At 41.2% G+C, this 21,493-nt stretch overlaps 3 protein-coding genes across 3 annotated transcripts; 1 reads left to right on the top strand and 2 right to left on the bottom strand.

Annotated features, from left to right (window-relative positions):
* Positions 1 to 3,046: 3,046 nt before the first annotated feature.
* On the bottom strand, positions 3,047 to 4,425 carry LOC101164089 (fatty acid-binding protein, adipocyte). Its single transcript, XM_004077852.4, has 4 exons — positions 4,224 to 4,425; positions 3,922 to 4,097; positions 3,747 to 3,848; positions 3,047 to 3,256 (listed from the first exon to the last, which is right to left on the bottom strand). The coding sequence occupies exons 1-4, from the start codon at positions 4,294 to 4,296 to the stop codon at positions 3,203 to 3,205; spliced, it is 405 nt and encodes a 134-aa protein (XP_004077900.1). The 5' UTR covers positions 4,297 to 4,425; the 3' UTR covers positions 3,047 to 3,202.
* Positions 4,426 to 14,477: 10,052 nt separating this feature from the next.
* LOC101163844 (hairy/enhancer-of-split related with YRPW motif protein 1) lies at positions 14,478 to 16,541 on the top strand. The gene is made up of 5 exons (XM_004077851.4): positions 14,478 to 14,676; positions 14,973 to 15,045; positions 15,124 to 15,207; positions 15,290 to 15,371; positions 15,468 to 16,541. The coding sequence occupies exons 1-5, from the start codon at positions 14,591 to 14,593 to the stop codon at positions 16,076 to 16,078; spliced, it is 936 nt and encodes a 311-aa protein (XP_004077899.1). The 5' UTR covers positions 14,478 to 14,590; the 3' UTR covers positions 16,079 to 16,541.
* A 754-nt stretch (positions 16,542 to 17,295) lies between these two features.
* LOC101163354 (stathmin-2) lies at positions 17,296 to 21,179 on the bottom strand. The gene is made up of 5 exons (XM_004077849.3): positions 20,942 to 21,179; positions 19,409 to 19,504; positions 19,082 to 19,254; positions 18,800 to 18,991; positions 17,296 to 18,723 (listed from the first exon to the last, which is right to left on the bottom strand). Exons 1-5 carry the CDS (start codon positions 20,958 to 20,960, stop codon positions 18,664 to 18,666), a joined length of 540 nt encoding a protein of 179 aa, XP_004077897.1. The 5' UTR covers positions 20,961 to 21,179; the 3' UTR covers positions 17,296 to 18,663.
* Between the last annotated feature and the right edge of the window lie 314 nt (positions 21,180 to 21,493).

Below are 21,493 nucleotides of genomic sequence, written 5' to 3'. Positions count from 1 at the left end.
AAGAACAAGACAAACAAGCTGAGGGCTACAACCGTAAGATCAAAGGCACTCATCTGAACATCGGAGATAGAGTCCTCATGGCAAACAAGGGTGAACGAGGCAAGAAAAAGTTAGCTGACAAGTGGAGCCCCACAGTGTACACAGTCAAGGACAGGAACACACAGAACCATACCTACAAAGTAGAAGACTTCAACGGAGTAACAAAGGTTGTGCACAGGAACCTACTATTGGATGTGAGCTTCCTGCCAGTTGTGAAGGCTTGTGATGCTGATGAGGAGTTGTGCACACCTGACTCGTTGGATGTGGACAACAGCATGGTGCGGACTAGCTCGTGGATAATGAGTGGCTCTGAGTTTTCATGCAGTCAGATGGACCAGGGTGACAGAACATCTCATCTGGACCAGACAAGTCAAGATTCTCCAGAGCCAGACAGTGAAAGAGAGTCTCTGAGTGATGTAATTCCATCTCAATGCCCAAGTGATTGGAGCCCTCAGAGGGATGGAGGTGATGATTTGGATAGTCTGGATGTTGAGAATGTTTCCAATTCACCCCTTGCTCAGTTATCTTCATTGGAGCCTGAAGCTGACACACTGGCAGACTTGCACCTAGTTCACCCAGACCCTGATAAGGACACTTCTGAAGTGCTGACTCAGGCACATCCGGTGAAAAATGAGGAATGTGTAGTCACGACTCGAGTAGGGAGAGTTAGCAAAAAGGTCAACCGACTTATTGAAACTATGGTTCAGAGGCCTTTGGGTTTGAGAGAATTTGCAAGTTCTCTTAATAGGAAGTCTCAGTCATTGTTGACGTTATTCTGAAAGTTCAGGGGATAGCGTGTTTTTTTGTGATACATGGTATTCAAGTATCCCTCAGAGTCTATGTGTACTGGTGGCAAGGTACTTGTATGGTGTAAACGGCATCATATTAATCTAGGAGACATTAAGGTCTGATCAACCTTATGACTACTCTGAACCTGTATGACAGGTAATTATCTAATTGACTGTGAAGCTTAGAGCTTTCTTGGAGCCCTTGCTTAGTGATGAGGTTTCGTTTTCTATTAGATACATTTTGGCGAAATCTAGGAGGGGAGGATGTAGCCCATGTAATATGTTTTGTGTTAATTTCACCAAAATCGCTTTTGTTGTCTTTATTTTGTTGTTTTTATGGGAATGTTTTAAGCTGAGACTTTTATTTTGGTGGTTCGCTGCTACTTCCTGTCCTTTCGCGGCATTCACCTCAGTCTCTGTGAGGACTGCCGAGAGGAGGTAAGCAGCAGACTTTGCTCTAACCAGTTTGGGTAAAAAGGGGAGTTTAGTTAAAGTTTAAAATATAAAAACATGTTAACAAGTTAAAACTTTCCTCACATCATTTTTATTTTTTCTTATCGCGTGAAATATATTGTTATGGGCAAATGCAGCACTTGGCGGTATGCTAGCCTTGACGGGACTTGAGCTAGCATGTATGGTCTCACATGTGACTCTGGGGGTTTTCTCCGCCTTCCTCAGGTGTGTGTGGAAGAGTGAGACCCGACGCGACGTTTATGTGCTGTATTTTTGTTTTCACACAGGTATGTGAGCATTTATTTTCATCAGATATATTTCATTGCCTTTTGCTTTTTATTAGTTGATTTATATTTGTTTGGGGTATATTTTATTACACAGTGTTATTTGTATTGATGTTTTGTAATTTGAAATGATACAAAAATGCCATTCAATGAGCGGAAGTGTGCTATATATGTACTTTTGTAATATGTAGAGTCTCTGTGAGGACTGCCGAGAGGTGTGTGTGGAAGAGTGAGACCCGACGCGACGTTTATGTGCTGTATTTTTGTTTTCACACAGTAAATTCCCTCATATGATGGCAATCCCGGTGTGAGACTCTTTATTCATTGAGGACACAACGCAGAAGTTTTTAGCCGATGCTGCACACGCCCAGCAGCAAGAGTGTGCCCGGCTACACTGGCTTAGCAAAGACGCGTGTTATTGCCACAACAGTATCTTCCAGCTTTATATATTTACAAGAACGCACACATTGTCAAGAACATAAAAACATTTCAATAAAGGGCCAAATATTCTACAGTGTTACTTTGTCTACTATTATAGGATTTTAATACTAAATGACTGGGTAAGTGGATTTAGAGCAATAGGAATTACCAGCTGATTGAGTGATTGTGTTTAAGGAGGTAAAGCCATTTCAGATGAAATCGGCTTCTTTAAGCCTGTATACACACACAGATCTAAGAAAGCTTAATCTGGAAAAATAAGATCTCCCTACAATAAAGATTAGGGAAGGCTTGATGCTTTAAGAAAAAAAGCAATTGGTATACAACATGAGCTTGCGATGGACTGATGAACCATCCAGGGTGTACTCCACCTTTGCCCAGTGGCTGAGATAAGGAAAAGCAACTTTTGTGTACATAAAGCACTTAAGCATTCAAAAGAAATATTCAAAGGAGTGATTAAAATTAAACAAGGCTCCTGCATCCCAATAAAAAAAGATTGTGGGTTTACACACAGTATTCATTGTTGCTTGATTACTGGGATTGTAAAGTTTGTTTTAGGATTTATGTCTCAACATGCTGTTACAAGAGCTCCAGTTAAACCAATTACTTGGAAGTACTCAGTACATCTGCACATCCAAGACAAAAAGGCCCGATTTGTAAGAAATGCGGAGGGGGGGGGGGGGGGGTCACAGCATTAACCTCAAGCAGGGATTTAGCCTCTTGCCTCTATTCACTCACATCCTTGTCATGAGGGCTTCATGCTGCATTTGCTTGTTTAAACAATGGGCTTTTGTCTGCACCCACATCCAGTTAGCCTAGAAATTGAATCCTCCCTCCAGTCAGATCACTTGGAATAAAAACGGACCAGTCTAAAGTCTGGACAAGGGGCTTTAGACTGAAAGCCAAAACTTACAATAAGATCACTGCTCCTTGGCTTAGAGTGGGGTAAAGCAGGGGTCATTAGCCAATTAAGTTATTTGCTAGAATTTATACGCCTCACTATAACATTTTATTTGAAAATACAGGTTTACATAATGGAAAAAATAACTTTTTAAATACTTTTATTAGCATGGATGACAGGTTACATTGACAGCTCATTTATGAGCAGACAGTTTCAAACTTTGACATATTTAACAGCACAGTTGATTTAGCATGGACTGATGGACGAACGTCAAGGCTGATGCCATTCAGGAAAATCATTTATGTTGCCTTCTCGTATGTCCTCACAGCAACAACATCATCCATGATGCATTTCTGTGGAGACAGATTCAAATAATCATCTTACTGTAAATGAGCCACTTTAGTGTTTTTAATGCCAAAATGGCCACATTATAATAGATCAAATGACAAACAGGTCTGGTGCTCAGACAACTTTTTAACCCTTGTGCTCATGTTCTCCCTACCATGACAAAGGTGGAAAGATTTCATGTAATCCATGGACACCAGTGAAGATCACAAATCATTGAAGAAAAAAGGTTCAGAGTTCTGTCTAGTGCAGGGGTGGGCAATTCCAGGCCTCGAGGGCCGGTGTGTCTGCATGATTTCCAGATAGTCTTGCCCTACTCATGGCTGATTACCTGGTTCAGGTGTGTCCAGCCAATTAGAACATGCCAGAGCAGGGTATGCTGGAAAACATGCAGGAATGCGGCCCTCAGTGCCCACCTCTGGTCTAGTGGGTCTAGATGACCCAACTCCCAATGTTAAAGTGTCTAGGATAGCACAAGGGTTACAGCACTTTACTCACAGCTATTAGTTTCCCCTCTTGAATCTCTCGCTCCAGAGTTGAGGTCTTGCCATCCCAGTTTTGTTTCTGCACAAGTTTTCCATTATCTAGGGTGAACGTGGACTTAAAGAAAAAAAAAAAAGTTTAATTAGCCATATTACAGAAAGAGATGGCCATTTGGGGTTAGTTCAAGTACCTTTACATTTCTGCCATCCACCGTTGTCTCATCAAATTCTTCACCCAGCCTGAACTTGATCTCCGTGGTCTTGAAGGTGCTCTCAGCTTTCATAGAGATGAGCCCATCAGCACCCACCTGGATCACCAGGTTAGGCTTCGTTATGTTACCCATTTGCCGTGTGGCAAACCCCATCCCTTTACAGAGGGAACACATTCAAAAAAAAAAATAAGATGCATTTTTTGCCTACATAACTTTGTACTTCCATATCCGATGGACATTTGTCAGAACATCATACCCACACAAAATTCATAGCTGCTTACCTACAGCCTTCATGTACTCATCAAAGTTCTCGCTGGAAGCTAAAGTCCAGGTTCCTGCAAACTGTTCAACCATGATGGGGGGGGAAGAAGAAAAGAGAGGAAGAGAAAAAAAAACCCCAAACGCTTCTGCTCAGTCAGAGAGCCGTTCTGGTCTGCAGGGTAACCTCCACACCAGGTCTCCCTTAGAAATACAGCTTTATGAAGCCTGAATGAGGGCGCGCATGATTCCCAGCTACCAATCATCAGCAGGTGCTCCCGTTGCCATGGGAACGAGAAGCTTAGAGGGCGTGTCTTCAAACCTGATTGGGATTATGAGTTTGATCAGGGTTTACTGACTTTGGAATTATTAAGGAGACTAAGATGTTGCAATAAAAGTCAGGTGATTTGTGTGTGGTTGCAGTTTAGTCACAAGAAAAATGCAACAAAGCAAACATTAAAATAATTTACAGAACAAAAATCAAAATCAAGACTTCTGTTGTTGTTTTTTAATCCTAACTAGTTTCTTCTTTTCTTTTTATTTCACTGTGGCAGCCCAGTACTTTAGTATAAACTCCAAATCCCAAACCAACTTTAATCTTTACAATGTGACAGGTCATGGAGACTTAAATAAAGAAAAGAGCACTTTATTTTGCTTCTATTCAGGTAAATTATTTAACAAATCATCCTAATGAACCCAACAGCAGTTATTTCTTCGGAGTTAAACAAAGTAACTCTATTTTATGAGATAATAGAACATTTTGACTACTGCTTAAATTCCTTCCAAAGACTACTAGGAAACTGATAATATAGTCTAAGGGCTTAGTGGAAAAAAAGTGTGTTCGCCATCATAACTTTGTACAACAATTCAAAAATTTCATCTTTTCCAATTGTATATTTCTTATTGAATGTGCTCAAATAAAAAAAATGTATAAAAAATAGTTTAGGTGTTGAAGAATCTGGTAGTCAGAATCGTTCACTGGAGTGTTTTAATGCCTTTTTTCGTGTGTTTTATTTATTTGTCATTCATTCGTGAAATTTAGTTTAACCGTTTTTTATTATGGCTTTTCCAAGGCTTTGTGAAGCTTTAGATCAGTGTTTTTCAACCTTTTCTGAGCCACGGCACACTTTAACCTTAAAAAAAATCCCGCGGCACACCAGCATCCAAAAAAAAAAAAAAGAGAAACTCAAAGTCTGTATTGATCTACAGTCCCTCCACAATCTCACATGCATTTTTGAGATAATTGTGTCAGAAAAAGCTGGAAACTGCAGCTGTTTTTTTTTTCTAAAAAATGCAATAAAAGTTAAGTTAGAAGATTTAAAAACAGATTGATGTGTGTTCGTTGTTTCAAGACGTTTAACAACAGATCTCCTTGTGTGCTGTCAATCTCATGACCCAATGCATCATGGGAGATGTAGTGCATAAAAACGGCTGGAGATCGGTTTTCGGAGCTTCATTGTTTTGTTCACTTGTTCCACGGTCTGATACCGGATTCTGTGCAAAGCTACACCGCTAAAGACGAGCTTTAGCTGGCATTTTTGTTAGAACTGAGCGACTTTACGAGCTAAATCGGGACAAGGAAGTGAAGACTTTAACCACTTCTGATTGGTCAGACTGCTGACATGTGATCAAGCTCCCCGAGAATGATTGGTGGAGACAGTTAAAGGGACGGGACTTTTCCAAAATACAGCCGAAGGTGTAGCTGAATCGCGGTACTGTACCGTCATTCTTATCAAAATGTCTTTAATAAAATAAAATAAACGCAAAGAAAATGTATTTTACATCTTTTATATTCCTAACTACTCAGTGTTTTATCAGGGCCTGTTTGGATGAACACTGGATGACTGTTTGGATGAACACTCCTGGAGATGGGAAATGTTTTTAGATCAGTTAATGAGGACAATTTCCCACGGCACACTTGACCATCTCCCACGGCACACTAGTGTGCCGCGGCACACTGGTTGAAAAACACTGCTTTAGATGACAAACGTTAACCAGGAGAGGGCGCCATTTGGAGCTTTGGATAGAAATGTGAAACTTCTCTACTGATGACTGATAAAGCCACTTCAATGAGTGGTAAAATTATTCAAGGAAGAATATTTTAAGTCCAGATACAATGTCACCTGGATGAATGAGAACCTCCACTGGCATCTACAATCTAACTGTTTTTCCCTGTAGAATCCAGTAACTGCACAAGAAACGAATAAAAAAAGCTCTTATTGCTCATTTTCTACCCCCCCCCCCCATCACCAGCGTCGTTTTATGTATTTCTTTACTTTAGTCACAGTTCTTTAATTAAAATGTGTCAACACCTAAAACAGCCCTACACTGCCATCTAGTGGATAGAATCAATCACAACACATGCTTGGGTAGAGTTGGTTTTTATTTTCATTTTTTATTTTGTTATTGGCGGAGATTCCCACTCTGATGCTGAACGCTGGGGTCCTTAACAACTCAGTTAAATGCTTGACCTCAGTAAATATTTCAAATTATTAAACCTACTTTGGCTATATAAGGCCCTCTTGACCTAATTCCATAACATTTTTAATGGCATAGTTTAAAAAAAATGCTTGTGCAGAAGCAAACAGACAACAGCAACCTTACAAATTATTTTTAAAAGAAATTGTTCAGGTGAACAATGTCAGGAATTTGACTGAAGACGATTACCCAAATGTCATATGTAAAGTTAAAAAAAAGTAATAAAAAATGTCCACGAATGTGCTTTATTTATTGTCTAGTAATTTTTATACATGAACAATTTTAAAAGAGCGACCTAAAATACAGACAATTATCTTAAAATATTTGGTGTGGATAAACTAATTTTATTTAAATATTAAAATAAAATTTTGCATTCACTCTATATTCCGTTTCTTTTTGAAGGCTTGTAAAAACAATGCAGCAGTGTTATATTGTCTGTTTCTTTAGTGTTAAAAAGGATTCAGCATATTATCAGTTTAATTTGACTTTATCTGAAAACGATTAAAGAGAAAGGGGTCAAGTGGGCTGAAGATGCTTACATCTGCTAAAAAATCAAAGGAATGCTTTCTGACATTTGTGCTATTGGTATAAGTTTTACATTTTACAAACCTCATCCCTTTTGGTTAGCGCAGGCTAACCACTATGGGAGACAGAGCCTTTCAGGCTGCTGCCCCTCGACTCTGGAACAATCTTCCACAATCCATCAGAGCCCCACAAAGCCTTGGCACATTCAAAAAAGGCTTAAAAACTTTCCTTTTTAATAATGCTTTTTAGTACTTTCATTGTTGTTTTATTTTTGTCTTACTTTGTTCTTATTGTAAACCATTTTTATTTCTGCCTCCATTGTAGCGCTTTGAGATTTTATCTAAAATGTAAAGCGCATTCTAAATAAAATTTATTATTATTATTATTATTTTTCTTTTTTAGGAGTTCTGTTTCTTTTATGTTTTACAATTTTAAAGAAAAATATAATACTTTTTAGACCTTTGAAAGTTGCAGAAATAACCTGCTTATGAAAAGCAGTCTTTTTCCTCAGTGAACGTGTGCTTCAATCAGCACTAATCTACACCTTATCTAGGGAAGCATCCATCAGTTATACACACAGAAAATAGAAATTAAGTGCTGCACGTTAATGTGTGGTGTGTGTGTAACGGTCTTGCTCTTTGATGTTTATGTTGTCCATCAGTTGTTCACAATTATGCAATCCAAACGGCTTGTAAGGGTCCATCCCTTCATCTTCTAAACCCACTGAACCCCTATGAGGGTCATAAGGTTGCTGGAGCCTATCCCCATGAAGGTGGAGTAGACCTTACAAAGGTTGCCAGTCTGTTGCAAAGCTGCACAGCCACACACACTCAGTGAGGACATTTTTTAGGGAATACTGTGAAGCATGTTTTTAAACTGTGGGAGGAAGACCAAGATGGGATTTGAATCAGGGCCTGCTCACTGGGAGGCAAGAGTGCTAACCACTACTCCACCACACAGCCCGCCTGTGACTGTCAAATGGGCTGAGCTTCCTGCCACATATCTAAGGCGATTATTTGTGTTTCGTCAGCTGGGGTTTCTCTGTGTACATACAGGTGCCATCCAGCAGAATCTGAGTCCATCTAATGAACCTGAACTCTCACAGACAAGTCCTCTACTTCGGTTTTCATCAACACTTCAGCCCCCATTGATGGGAGAACAGTGGCCATGAACAAAAGCTGCATATACTGTACAAACACAGCTCTGAGCGGCAGCACACTGACTCATTCTTTAGTTTGTGTGAGAACGGAGGGGGACCCCTTTCAGCTCCTTTGTGTTGGTGTCTGTCAACAGTGTAGTTGGAGGCAGAGCCCATTGTGGCGGCCAATGTTACGTATTGACACAGGGCCTCGTTCAGCTTGTTCCCAGGGTCCAACCTGAGCTTTCATGAATAATGGAGAGAGGATCCTCTGGGCCAAGGAGGAGTTTGCCAGTCTGACGGGACCTGCTGCAAACTACAACTTTATTTACAGAGGGTCTTCAGTCAATCACACTAGTTCTTCCTAAATCTCTCTGAAGGTGTGAAAAGCAGCACAGTTTTTCCCTTTTTAATGCTTTTGCAAATGTTTACTTTTGGAAAAAAAGAAAAAAACTAAATTTTTTAGCAAGCCATATTTCATATCCTTTTGCACATTAATGTGCTATTTGTTTTAATTTTATGACATTAATGCTTTGCCCCCAGTAATATCCAAATGTTTTCATATTCTAATTTTTGTATTCAATGTTTTATGAGAATCAACTGGTGTGTGCTACACTTCTGGCACCAGCAGGGGATGTCACTTCAGGTCAGGGTCCCAGCAGGTCCAAACCATCTGCTGAAAGGCTCACATGACCTGAGCAATGTGCCCTCTGCGCTTTGCCTTTTTGCACGGCTGTTGGGGAAACCAAAGGGTGGGCTCTGGCCATTGTGCGCTACCAGAACTTGTGTGTTTGTGAGGAGTATTTTGTGTGTGTGTGCACAGGTCAGTGAGGTGACTCTTGCTTGTGTGCTTTGAGCTTTTTCATGCGCCTCTGCTTTGATCTTCTCTCCCATTCCTTCATCCCACACACTCTCTCTGCCCGAGGCCTCTGGTTTGCAGCACATCGACAACGTGGCTGGTGGGGCAGCTTTGTGTGTGTGTGTGGGGGGGGGGGGGGGGACCTCTCACAGAGAGGCTGCTTGTTCCATGGGTGCAGGGAGAGGTGCAGGAAGAGAGCTTTTTCGTGGGGCACAGTCACCGGGTGCAGAAAGCGGTGGGTGGGGGGTGGTTCACCAGGAGCTAAAGTGATGTACAGTTCTCTCCCCCTCTTTCATGCTCCCTTAGATCACCCAACAGAGGGATAGAATTCTTGTGTGAAAACCAACAGCCGCCGCGCTCAGAGGGCGGCCCCCTGACCCTTTACAATATGGGAAAGTATACCCCTAAGCTGGTGGTGTCATGAGAATCTCAGATAAATCACTCGACTTGAGGCCACTCGTGTCTCTCCGTGTCTCACAAGGCGCAATTTTTTTCTATGCGTCCTTTCTTCCCTAAGCTTTAAATAGGCGGAGTTCAAAAGGTTTTCCACATAATCAGTACGGCAAGAAGTTAGATGGTCATCATGTGAATATATACAGACTGTGCCTAAAAACACGCTTTTATCCTCCCCCTGTGGCCTGATAATCCTCATATAACCCCACACACAAGCACACATCACGCACACACAGTTCCCTCACATCCCACCTGCTGGTGCGTGATTGGGAACCGCAGATGCGAATGCACACAGCAAACCTCCTAATTGAGGATTAATTGGAAAGGAGAGGACTTATCTTTTTATAGACATGTGGTAAGTGTTGAGCAGTGACAAAGCAACACATCCATCTCAGCAGATGACTGCCCTTAATATTTCATGACAAATCCTGAAGCCATGAGAGGAGGGGGAGCAAATCTGGGGAGTTTTAGATCGCAGCTCCAGACCCAAAAAACACATACCTGTTTATTCTGCAATTGAAGAGTAAATGATATTATGTGCAACAAGGCACACTGATGGCATACGTTGTGACATGTACTTGAGTTTCCTTCTTGCGGATTATCCACAAAATTTATATTTAAATGCATTTATATATTGTATATATATGCATATAAATAAAGAGAAAACTGCAAAGTAAGATGGGAAAAAAAATGTCCTGACAAATGTAGTCATACAACCAGCAAAAATGTTTGTCAGGATAACTGTAGAAAGAAAAACTATAGAGGCTACGTTCTCTGTAGATCAGTGGCAGTTTGACTGCAGTGGAGAGTAATGGGGCTGGCAGGGCGGAATCAATTACTGGCCACAACAGATTTTCCCACAGGTCAGAGCTTGGGAAAGCAGTACTTTACCGCAGACAGCTGGCACAGAGCATCCACTGGGAAACCAGCTAGCTCTAAGAACAAAAATAAATAAAATGTCGATAAACTTTGCAGCACAATAAATTTAGCCTTTTTGCAACTTGAGAATGATCAAACTTTAGGCTCTAAAACTGGTTTATTGAAGGTAAAGTCTAGGAAATGCAAAACTATAACAAACTGACAGAAAACAAAGACTTCATATAGTTTTGTGAGAAGCTGCAAACTGTTACTCATAACATGACCTTCAACGATCAGAGGCCTGCAGCACACACACACATACACACGCAAGAATGCCATTATCCCCTTCTTCTGCTTAACTTCAGCATCTCTGATGCTGACTAGGAGATACATTTCACTTCCAACCCCAAAATTCCAGTTGACCACGGCACACACTCCTTTGGACACACAATCCATTGATATGCAAACAATGTTTTTCCTGTGGCTACACAATGTGTGGCCATAAAAGTAGCTTGCTCCGTGGTACTCCTTTCTCTGGGAGAACATCACGTGCTGGCTCATTCAGGAGCCAGTCTTGTGATCTGCCATTCAGCTATTATTAAGTGGTACAAGTTAACTTGAAGCTGGGAGTGGACTTGTAAAACTTATGATCACTAAGGTGTGAGAACATGTATGAAAAACTGGTGATTAACCTTTTCTTTGTTTTTTCTTTTTTTTTGTATGTGATTGATTTAGTCTCTTAACTCTGGGCTTATTCTTAGATTTTGTGTGGATATTAGGACCCAAGGGAGAGAGAGCAAAAAAAAGGGGGGGAAAGAAAACTTTGACTAAACAAAGAAACAAGGAAGTCAACATATCCTCCTTGGCTTTACCTATCCAGAAGGCTAATGCAGAATAGATGCCAACAAAGGCAGGAAAATAAAGAATGAGTATGCGTGTGTATTATGGTCAAACAGTGGGAATGGGTCTGAGACCTGGTCTGGTCCCAGCCTAATATAGTGTCTGGGTGCCGACTGAAACAGACAGGAAACTGTGGCCCATAGGATAACATTGTGTGTGGAGGCTATCTAGTAGACATTTCCCCCAGAAGAACAACTCCTCCAGGACCAACATGGGTGGCATTTTCTGTCTCAAACAGAGTCATTCTTCATGCATATATTCCCCAAAAGTTCAGCTTTTTTCCTCCACACCATCCCTCACTTGAATAAAACATGATTAAGGAAATTATCTCACATGAACAAATGCCTCCCTGATGACCTTCCTCCCCACAAAAGCCACAAATGCAGTTCAATGCAGCAGTTGTTGAGTGGCAGGTATAAGATGTCAGGAGGGTGTGCACACAGGATGCAGGCATGGCTGTGAGCGTCGCTGCTGCCGACAGCCACAACGGTTGACATAGTAAATCAATCCTGATGGGAGGGTGAGTGAGACAGAGGGGTGGGGGGGTCTGGGACTGAGCCGGCCTCCGTCGGACACACTCAGCCCCACAACCAGTCAGGCAGAGACTGTCGACGGGTGGGAGAACACTTGCCGGGAAGCGCTCACACGGAGATTGAGTTACCACGGAATTAGATCAGGGTTGTGGGAAACAGCACCTCCTAAGCACACTTGCACACTCTCAGTCACACACACATATAAACACGCCGGCGCACACTCAGGACGCACTCGCACACACAAAGGAGTCACCCGGGGAAACCTGTGGGAAGATTGAGGAAGGCAGCTGGGCACACGCCAGTTTCAAACAAATACTCGGCTATACCTTTCTGCTTCCTGCACATAGTTTAAAAGCAGTGGGGCTGAGCTACGCCCACGGTCAGGGGCCAGACTGGCACGCTGCTGGTGCCACCTAACACAAAAATAATCTAGAGAAACACAAACAATGACAAAAACTCAACATCCACCTTTGGTCAGAGTGGACGTAAAGCAGGAAACATTGTGGTGTCAAAGGTGTGGAGTTTAGAGAAGACAAACTGTGATTATGTTTAATGGGCTGAAGGAATGTCAGCTAATGTGGAGGCCCTCAGGTGAGAGTTGATTGTGTCTGCCTAATAGAGACCACATGAGTCTCTCCAGTTTAAACAGAACCAAAGTAACGCAAAATATATTCAAGCTGCCGTTCATCAGAGGCACAAAGAGCCATGAGTGCTTCAGTGTGCCACAAAGAGCTGCAGAGGTTATGAATTCACCATTATCAGGCAGTGCGGGGTCAGACAGAAGTAGTCACGTTTGCAAAGGTCAATAAAGTTACACTGTGTATACGGGGATAGAAATTACAAAGACTGGGAGGAAAAAGACACAGCTTTGTGGACTAGAAGAAGTTAAATTTGTATTTTACATGTTAGGAATGGTTCAGAACTGATTGAAGTAGCACACATCTGTCACTAATGAAGCCCCACTGACATTTTGGGAACAGTGTTTGTTGTCTGCAGTTGCTCTTAGGAATCAAGCCCTCATCCGCTCTTGTCTCGCTCCCACCTGACCTTCTAGACAGAGCAGAGAAACAGCTGCTCCCCAGCAAGGTAGTGGTCTGGAAGTCAGCAGAGGGGGGAGCAGCATGTGCTTGCCCTTACACTGATAGCCTAAACAGACGTGTCAGGCTCTGAAATAAACCTCAAGGAAACTGAAATGTTTCACGACATGGGGCCAACTGAGAGTTTAAAAAGTATAAAATACCATTAGACATGCACAATTTTACAGTTGCAGTTGAAAACAACAAATCTAAACACCACAAAAATCTAACAAAAAGTATCTCAATCAATAAAGCAGTTGTGAGCATAATAATTAATACTATGCATGATTTACACATTTTTATGTTTTTGGTTGTTTGATTAACATATTGAAGTGTTTATTAATAAATACATGAATGAAAATGAAAATAAAATTTCACATGCTTTTTCCTACATCTATATACATCCTTTCAAATGGAATATACAGATGTTTTTCGTTAAAAAAATGTAACTTCAGTAACTGACAGTTCTGGGTTGTCTATGATTTCAGCCTGTTGACTGGAGCGCTTGTCAGCTTAGGTTGCTTAACTTTTCTGGCCAGGATCAGTTTCTCCATTCTTACTGTACTCTTCACTAAATCACTCAGATCCCAAACACACACAAAAACTGAGTTTCTTTTCCATTGTGTGTAATTTTTTCTGAGCAAAGTTACAGAAGAAAACATATTTGATGGGGGGAAAAAAGCTTTAAAGGGCTTGGGTATATGTCAAATGTAAAAGAAAACTTGCATGTGTGTAACAACAAATGGGACTTTAACTTAAGGATACAATACGCTACCTGACAGGAGGAGAAAATGAAAACTAACAAGAGATTGGACAACAAAGACATACAACAGAGAGAGAAAAAATGCAGTCAAATAGGTAACACTGAAAGAAAGATATGGGGAACCCATAAAAAATGAGAGAAAACGTCTGATCAAAGGTTGCGAATTATTTATTATATATTGATATTTGATATATTGAGCTTAAATATCTTTCAATTTAGTGCAAAAAGGATTCTCTTTTGAGGTCATTTGACTTGTTTGCACAGTAAGGAGAGGAGAAAATGAAACGCAGTAGGGTTTCCCGGAAGTGAGCCTTTTTTACAAAATAAAATCTGTAGCAAAGTAATGAACATGTCAGTGTTAACCGTGACGGGTAAAACAAGGCTTCTGCTGTAAAGTTGAGGTCATCTACATTAGGATCATATGAAGCATAAGCTCACCACTGCATACTCTTTTTCCAACATAACTAAATTGCTTTGATGTTAAAGTAAATAAATAAAAATGTTTTTTTTTAAAACGGAAGTTGTGGCTGGTAGATTATAAGGTTAAAAAAAGAGGTCAAATTCTAAAAGTGCTAATTTACCGCCATGGTTTGTCAATTACCGTTTCTCCAAACTGTCTGTCACTCAAAATCCAGCTCGGTCCTAATTGGCTTAAACGCTCCAGAGCTCCGCCCACAGTGCTTCAGCCGCCCCTCCCTCTTTCCGCGCTGTGAGTTCCCGGGTCAAAACTGTTTAAACTGTCTCTCACGGTCCGCCTTGTCAGTGTCTGACGGAGTTTTACTGCGAAGAAGCGGCTTTACTGCAGACATGAAGAGAAACCACAACTACAGTTCCTCTGAAAGCGACCTGGACGACAACGTTGAAGTGGAGAAAGACAGTGGCGATGAAAATGGGTAAGATAAAGCTTATTTCAATGCAAGTTTATTCCCTATACTAGTTTTTTTTTCAGATTATTTTGTGTAGTTTAGTGTTTCGATATTCTTTAACCTCTTGACACCTGTATTTATTTCCAGCTATTAACAATAACCCTGTGTTTTTGCTTTCAAAAAGATGTTGTCTAAGTGCTTTGATGCATCTTTGCATAATAGGTATCAAGGGGTTAATCGCATCACTATCTTATTTATCTAAAAGTTTTTTATGATTATTATTATTTCGCCAATTATAATGGTATGACCACTTATCATTTCAGTCCACTTGACTTTCACGGATCAATGTCACCGTCCACAACCACACAAGTTCAGGCCAGAAAGAGGCGCAGAGGGGTGTGTAAACATCTGAGGTTACAGTTGAATACATGTGATTTAAAAAAAAACACTCAATGTTTTTATGTTGTTCAACAGATAATTGAGAAAAGGAGACGTGACCGGATTAATAACAGTCTGTCTGAACTAAGAAGACTGGTACCAAGTGCTTTTGAAAAACAGGTGACTTCTTTTTTTTTAACTATTATTTGTGTGTTCTGTGTTTGCAGATTTTTAAAGCAACGTTTTTTCTATGTCTTCGCAGGGGTCAGCTAAATTGGAAAAAGCAGAAATTTTGCAAATGACGGTGGATCACCTGAAGATGCTTCATGCTGCAAGCGGAAAAGGCAAATAAATTTGTGTTTTGGCGCAATCTGCGACCTTTGAAAAGCATTTTCCTTAAAACATGTCTAACTTTAGTTTGGGTTTTCCTGTCCTCCCAGGGTACTTTGAGGCTCACGCGCTTGCTAAGGATTACCGCAGCCTGGGCTTCAGGGAGTGTCTGGCAGAGACGGCCCGCTACCTGAGCGTGGTAGAGGGTCGAGACACCACGGACTCCCTCCGAGTGCGATTAGTGTCCCATCTCAGCAACTGTGCCTCTCAGAGGGAAGTGCACTCTGGACTGGAACACTTAGCCTGGGGCTCTGCATACGGCACCGCCCCCACCCATCTCCCCCACCACCTTCTTCTGCAGCACCCTCAGGGCAGGACACCTGCACCCAAAAGCAACAGCACCCCACCCTTGACTTCCTCCTCCTCCTCTTCTTCATCCTCCCCTTCGTCCATTGACGGATCTGGGCAATCCAGACTTGGTGTCATGCCCCACACAGAATCCACCAGGGTGCCGCCTGGCGGCTCCTTACCTTTCAGTCTGCCTTTGGCAACATCTAAGCTTTCGCCGCCACTCGTGTCATCCCTGTCCTCACTTTCCTCTTTCCCTCTCGCCTTCGGTGCTTTTCCTCTCGTCTCACCCGGAGTCGCCAGCACAGTGACTCCCCTCTCCGCCACGTCGAAACCTTACAGACCCTGGGGTATGGAGATTGGCGCTTTCTGACACAAAGCCGTGCACTGAAGCTGTTGAGGTGTTTCCCCCCCTACCAGATGGACTTATTTTTACAGCAATAATCAAGGGAATGAAGCTAAGTAGTTTGGAAAGATTTTTACTCAATATGCCATTTATTTTTCAAAAGAATAGAATTTAAAGTCAAGTGAAATAAAAACATGTCTAGGTAGCCTGCATTGCCTTCAGGTTGAGGACCGAGCATGGAACAGTAGTACTTTTGAGCAAAAATGGAACTGTTAAACGTTATGGATCAATCATGGAAGCTTGTACCTTAGTCAAAGACACATTTCAGCATTTAGAATAGTCGCTTGATTCAATCTGCTTTTTTTTTTATTTTCCATGTCAAACCTTTGCAATAAAAAAACAAAAATGGCAGGAGATCTAAGGTTTAAGAATGTAAGACTTACATTTGTGTATCTGTTCATACCAATAAATTGAGTTTAAATGTTAAAAACAAGTATTAATCAATCCATTTTTCCGTCTACCAAAAGGTTCTAAAATATTTATAAAATTGTGATTATTTCCTAAAAGTCTCCCTTGCGCAGACAGACTGATTCTCTTCTATTCGCTCATGAACATAATCCTAAATCTGTAAATGCATTTTTGCTCCAGTTTCGAGTAGGCTAATGGTGAGCTAATAAGGCCTGCTTCTTGACTGAAAGGTAATTCCTTCACTGTGTGCCAGGTTAAGTAACCAAATCCAAAAGCATTGTTGCTCTTATGAATACCCAGGAAATCATTAAGAGCCAGAGGAAATCCTTTACAATGTTGCCCTGACCTCACCAGCCTGGGCTGGTCTGAAACGGAGACAATAGTGTGAACAGGACCAGAACATTGGGGGAAAGCAGTTATTAAGGAGCAACAAACAAACCAACAGCTGGATCCATAAATTACTGGAGTTTTTGTTCTGATTAAGTCTGAGATATTTATATATATTTTACCTACACGATTTTAGCCATTGCTTTAAACTTATGAGGCAGAGATTGTCTGTCTGTTGCCTATTTCCATTGCATAAAAAATGTGTTTTCTTAGATCATGACTGAATCTGCAGCCAGGTTTAAACTATGGACCTAATTTTTAAGTTTTTGTTTTAATCCTATACTGCCATCTAGTGGTCAAGTGTCATATTTCTCTTGATATTTCCTCGAAGTCACAAGATGTTGAACAAATTTGACTGTAATGGGATCAAAATATAAGATGCAAAAGACTGGCATTCTCCCCATGGGTAGAGAACTGGCTCTTTTATTTGGCAGTTTTACAATTTCCATTGTGTCTTTTGCACAGAAAAAAAGTCTTGAATTGTACATGCCATGTATACAGAACCTCCAACCTTTATTCAGCAAGGCTTTCACAGAGAAATATATGAAGGGAGAAACACGAGCAGCAGAGAACGCAGGCAGATATCAGTGGTATACTGAATTTTAAAAACAGACAAGTTCAGTGTGCTAAAGATAAAGCATCCTCCATCCACTTTCTACCTAGTCCATATTGAGAGATGACACTAAAGATGCTTCCGGAGTACGTCTGCTTTCACACACACCCACACAGACATACATTATACTCACACTATCTATATCAAGATGGAAGCAACAGCACATTCCACTATCCAAGACACTATGCATGATACCAGTTTGCTATCATAACATTCATTAATTTGTTAGATTCATCCCCAAATACTGTGTTCCTAGCAGAGCGGTTTATTTGGCATACAATGAACTCATTGAAAAATGTCCGGGAAAGAAGGAATATGCAAATGTCAAAACAATTATCCTATTTTGGGCAAAAAACACACATTCTTGTCAACGATAAAGCACCGATCAAGTTCACTATCAGGTTTGTTTTCAGAGGTTGGACGCTTGGACACAGATCTGCGGCTGACCCCAAAAGTTCCCTTTGACTGTGCATGTTGAAAATGAGGGAACGTGGGGGAAAAAACGATCCATTTTTCTCCTATCGCAAATCAATTTTAAGGGAGGGTTGTTCCGGCTATCGTTCTTCACAAAACACACATACATATTATCATCATCAACATCGTGACATCATTAGTAAACAATTCAAACTGCCTGTATGCCTGCCAACCCACAACACAGAGGCCTTTCACGAGAAAAATGCTGACAAAATTCAGAAACTGCAATTAACGATAAACGAAAGGTCTGAAAGCGTACAGAGTAGTACAGCACAGAGGGAGATAGATAAAGATAGATAGATAGATAGATAGATAGATAGATAGATAGATAGATAGATAGATAGATAGATAGATAGATAGATAGATAGATAGATAGATAGATAGATAGATAGATAGATAGATAGATAGATAGATAGATAGATAGATAGATAGATAGATTGTTTTTTTTACATTCTTTCTAAAATTAAATTCATTCATGAAACTGAATTGAACAGAACATTGTATCAATGAGAATACTGATGGTGGTGGTGGGAACTGGTGTCAGTGTGTGCAGTGATGTGGTGGAGAGGTCTTCTAGCCTCTCGCCTTTGAGTGTTTGCTTTGGAGAGGTTGAGGGCAGGATGAAGGTGGGTGGATGGAGGGACCGTGGAAGTCAGGACTTGTGCGAGACTCATGCTGTCAGCTCTTCCCTCAGCTCTTTGTTCCTGCGCACCACAACGGCACGCTTCTCCTGCAAGAAAAAAAGGGACAACAGTTTAGCTATGTCGTGTCCTCACTGACTTGTGAGACATTTCTGCAGTTCTCACTTTCTCCAGTAGGCGCTCCATCATGGCTGCCATGTGGGCTTCACGGTTCTCCTTGATCTGCTCCATCTTCATGTGGAGCTTCTCCTCAGCCATTTTGCTGAAGTTGCTGTTTTCCTCCATGGCTTTTAGCAACACATCTCTCTCATGCTCTCGCTTTTCTGCCAAAGCTCTCAGCACCTGAGCCTCTTGGTACTAAACAATTTTTACACAGACACACATAAAGAAATTAGAAAAGTCTTCTTTAACTTAAAAGGCAACTTGCCAGAATGGAAAAAAACTCACCTTCCTCCGCTCTTCAGCAGCCTCCAGCTTCTTCTCAATGTCCTCCAAGGAGATATCCCTCTTTGGCGGAGAAGGCAGGCTGTGGGATACCTCTGACACCGGAGACAGAGGCTTAAGAATCACCTCAAAGGCCTGTCCCGAGGTTCGTTTCTTAATAGGTTTCACCTCCATGTCTGCAAATCAGATGTTAGCAGTGATGATGCCAATAACATTTGGTGTTTGATCACTTTATTGATCAGTCAATAATGTGCCCATCTGTGCTGCAGGAAGACAACAGCCATTAAGGACATTTACATTAGACACGTCTATGTATGAGCTCATCCATACCTTCAAACTCGCACACAAGCTTGTTGCGAGATTCCGGGTAGAAGCAGGAGCAGATGAGGGACAGCACAGACAACTCCTTCATCTTCTCTTTGTATGCTGAAGAGAAACAACAAACCAGAACACAGATGAGTCTCAATTCATACATATTTGCTTTGAGGAACTACTCTAAGAACAGGGTTCTCAAGTTAGTAATGTCTCTCTGAGGGCTGTGTTGATGGAGTATTTTTTTTATAATGCCTTTTAACCTCTTCGAATCTGGCATCCACATGTGTGGACATCACATTTTGGGTTATATTATTATATTAGTGCTAATTTGAGGACCTGTGACTGTGGGTGTTGCTCAAATATTAGCTTAGGTCGTAAGAGGTTAAACCTTTAAAGGTCATCACATTCCAACAAATTTAAGAAAACATCAAAAGTAACTTTAAAATGACTGAAGACTTTCTTTAAGTGGAATCTACTGTTGTAAAGCTTACGCATTATCTAAAATTCCCCCTTTTAAATCCGTTGAGTGGATTGTTTTTGGTGAATCTCCCAAATTTAATGTAGCTCTTTCTCCTTAGGGGGGACCACAGATTGTCATTGCTCTCCTGCTGCTGCAAAGGCCAGCATGTGTAGTGATCCCTTGCTGCAGGGCTGGCCTGCTTCCCATCACTTCAGAGAAGTGATAAAGGCGGTAACATGCAGTCAAAAGTGACCAAATATTCAATTTACATAAACACGTAACAACTGAGTTTAGAAATCCAGGCCTGTGGCAATAAAGGATTTTTATGTTTAATTAATCAATGATGCTTAGACAACAGAACACATTCATAGAGTAAAAACATGTTCACTTTACGTCACAAACCTTAATGCAGTTTATCTAACTACCATGAATCCTCAGCTGAGATGCTCGGTCTGTGAAGCTAAAGACATCTATGAATAAAAGGAGCGCCTATAATTGAATCCTCTTCCAGATCCTCATCTAATGCTTTAATAAAGACAATTTACGTCTGTGCAGGTCGGATTATCACAAGATTTTGGAAGAAATAAAAGCGTGAAGGTGCCGGCAGCATATTGGTGTAGTTGGCTAAATTGTCGTTCGCCCAGCATCTTGGGTGGGGTCCGTCTGCATTATGCTGCATGTCGGAGCCGCTGTTGCATGATCCGCAGCGCCGTGAATAACACACTCTCCATCCGATGGCAATCCATGCGTAACGCATGTCTAGTAGCTATTAGTCGACGAAACAAACATAAATACAACAGGAATAAAATTGGAGATCTTTTGTAATCTGACCGCAGATGATTCTGGGCTTTTTAAATTCTTGTTTTACAGATTTGAGCTGAGATATAATCGTCAAAAGAACCCAAAACGCACAGCAATGTCAGGGATATTTGATGTAGTTGTGATGATTTGATATTATTTCAAAATAAAGGCATAACAGAAGTTTGGCCTTATGTGGCGTAGGCTGCTCCACCGGCCGACGCAGTCGAGACGCACCTGTCCATCTAACTGTCCATCCGTTCAACAACGAGCAGTGTCGGTGTGCTTACCGGTTGCTGTTTTAGCCATGGCTGGTGTTTTTCTCTTGTTTTAGTTCCTGTCTCCGCAGAAGATGCTGGGTCTCTGTTCGGGTGAACGGCGACGCTGCTTAAGGCACTGAGTCAGCGAATACTCACTGCTTTTTCTTAGATCGGGTAGCAGACAGGAGGAGAGCGCGCACGGGAGCGCGCAGGCTCTGACGCGCAGAGCAGCTGTCAGCATCCCACTCCTATAGGCTGCAGCATCCTCACAGCCCAAACTGGACACCATCAGATCAAGCATTGTTCAGTAGGGTTAAAAGGTAATTGATTACAAATTACCTTTAAATTGTGTCTAAAAATGTTTGTGCAGTTAACACGTTTGTAATAAGATTATAGCCTTTCATTTTTGCATGTTTGTGGAAAAAAAATAATGTTTAACCTACGTATTTCTGACTTTTAGTTTATTAGAGTTGTATTTCGTGCAATTTTGATCAAGGTTGATTGCGTTCCAAGCGTGAAAAAAAGCTAAAACTATATAAATATTGAAACTCCACATATTCCAGTCTAAAAAACAAATTTTAT

The sequence above is a fragment of the Oryzias latipes genome, chromosome 16 (assembly GCF_002234675.1).
Source record: "Oryzias latipes chromosome 16, ASM223467v1".
Classification (NCBI taxonomy): Eukaryota; Metazoa; Chordata; class Actinopteri; order Beloniformes; family Adrianichthyidae; genus Oryzias; species Oryzias latipes.
The sequence above is the reverse complement of the archived record's forward strand: the minus strand, read 5'-3'. Positions and strand labels throughout refer to the sequence as shown.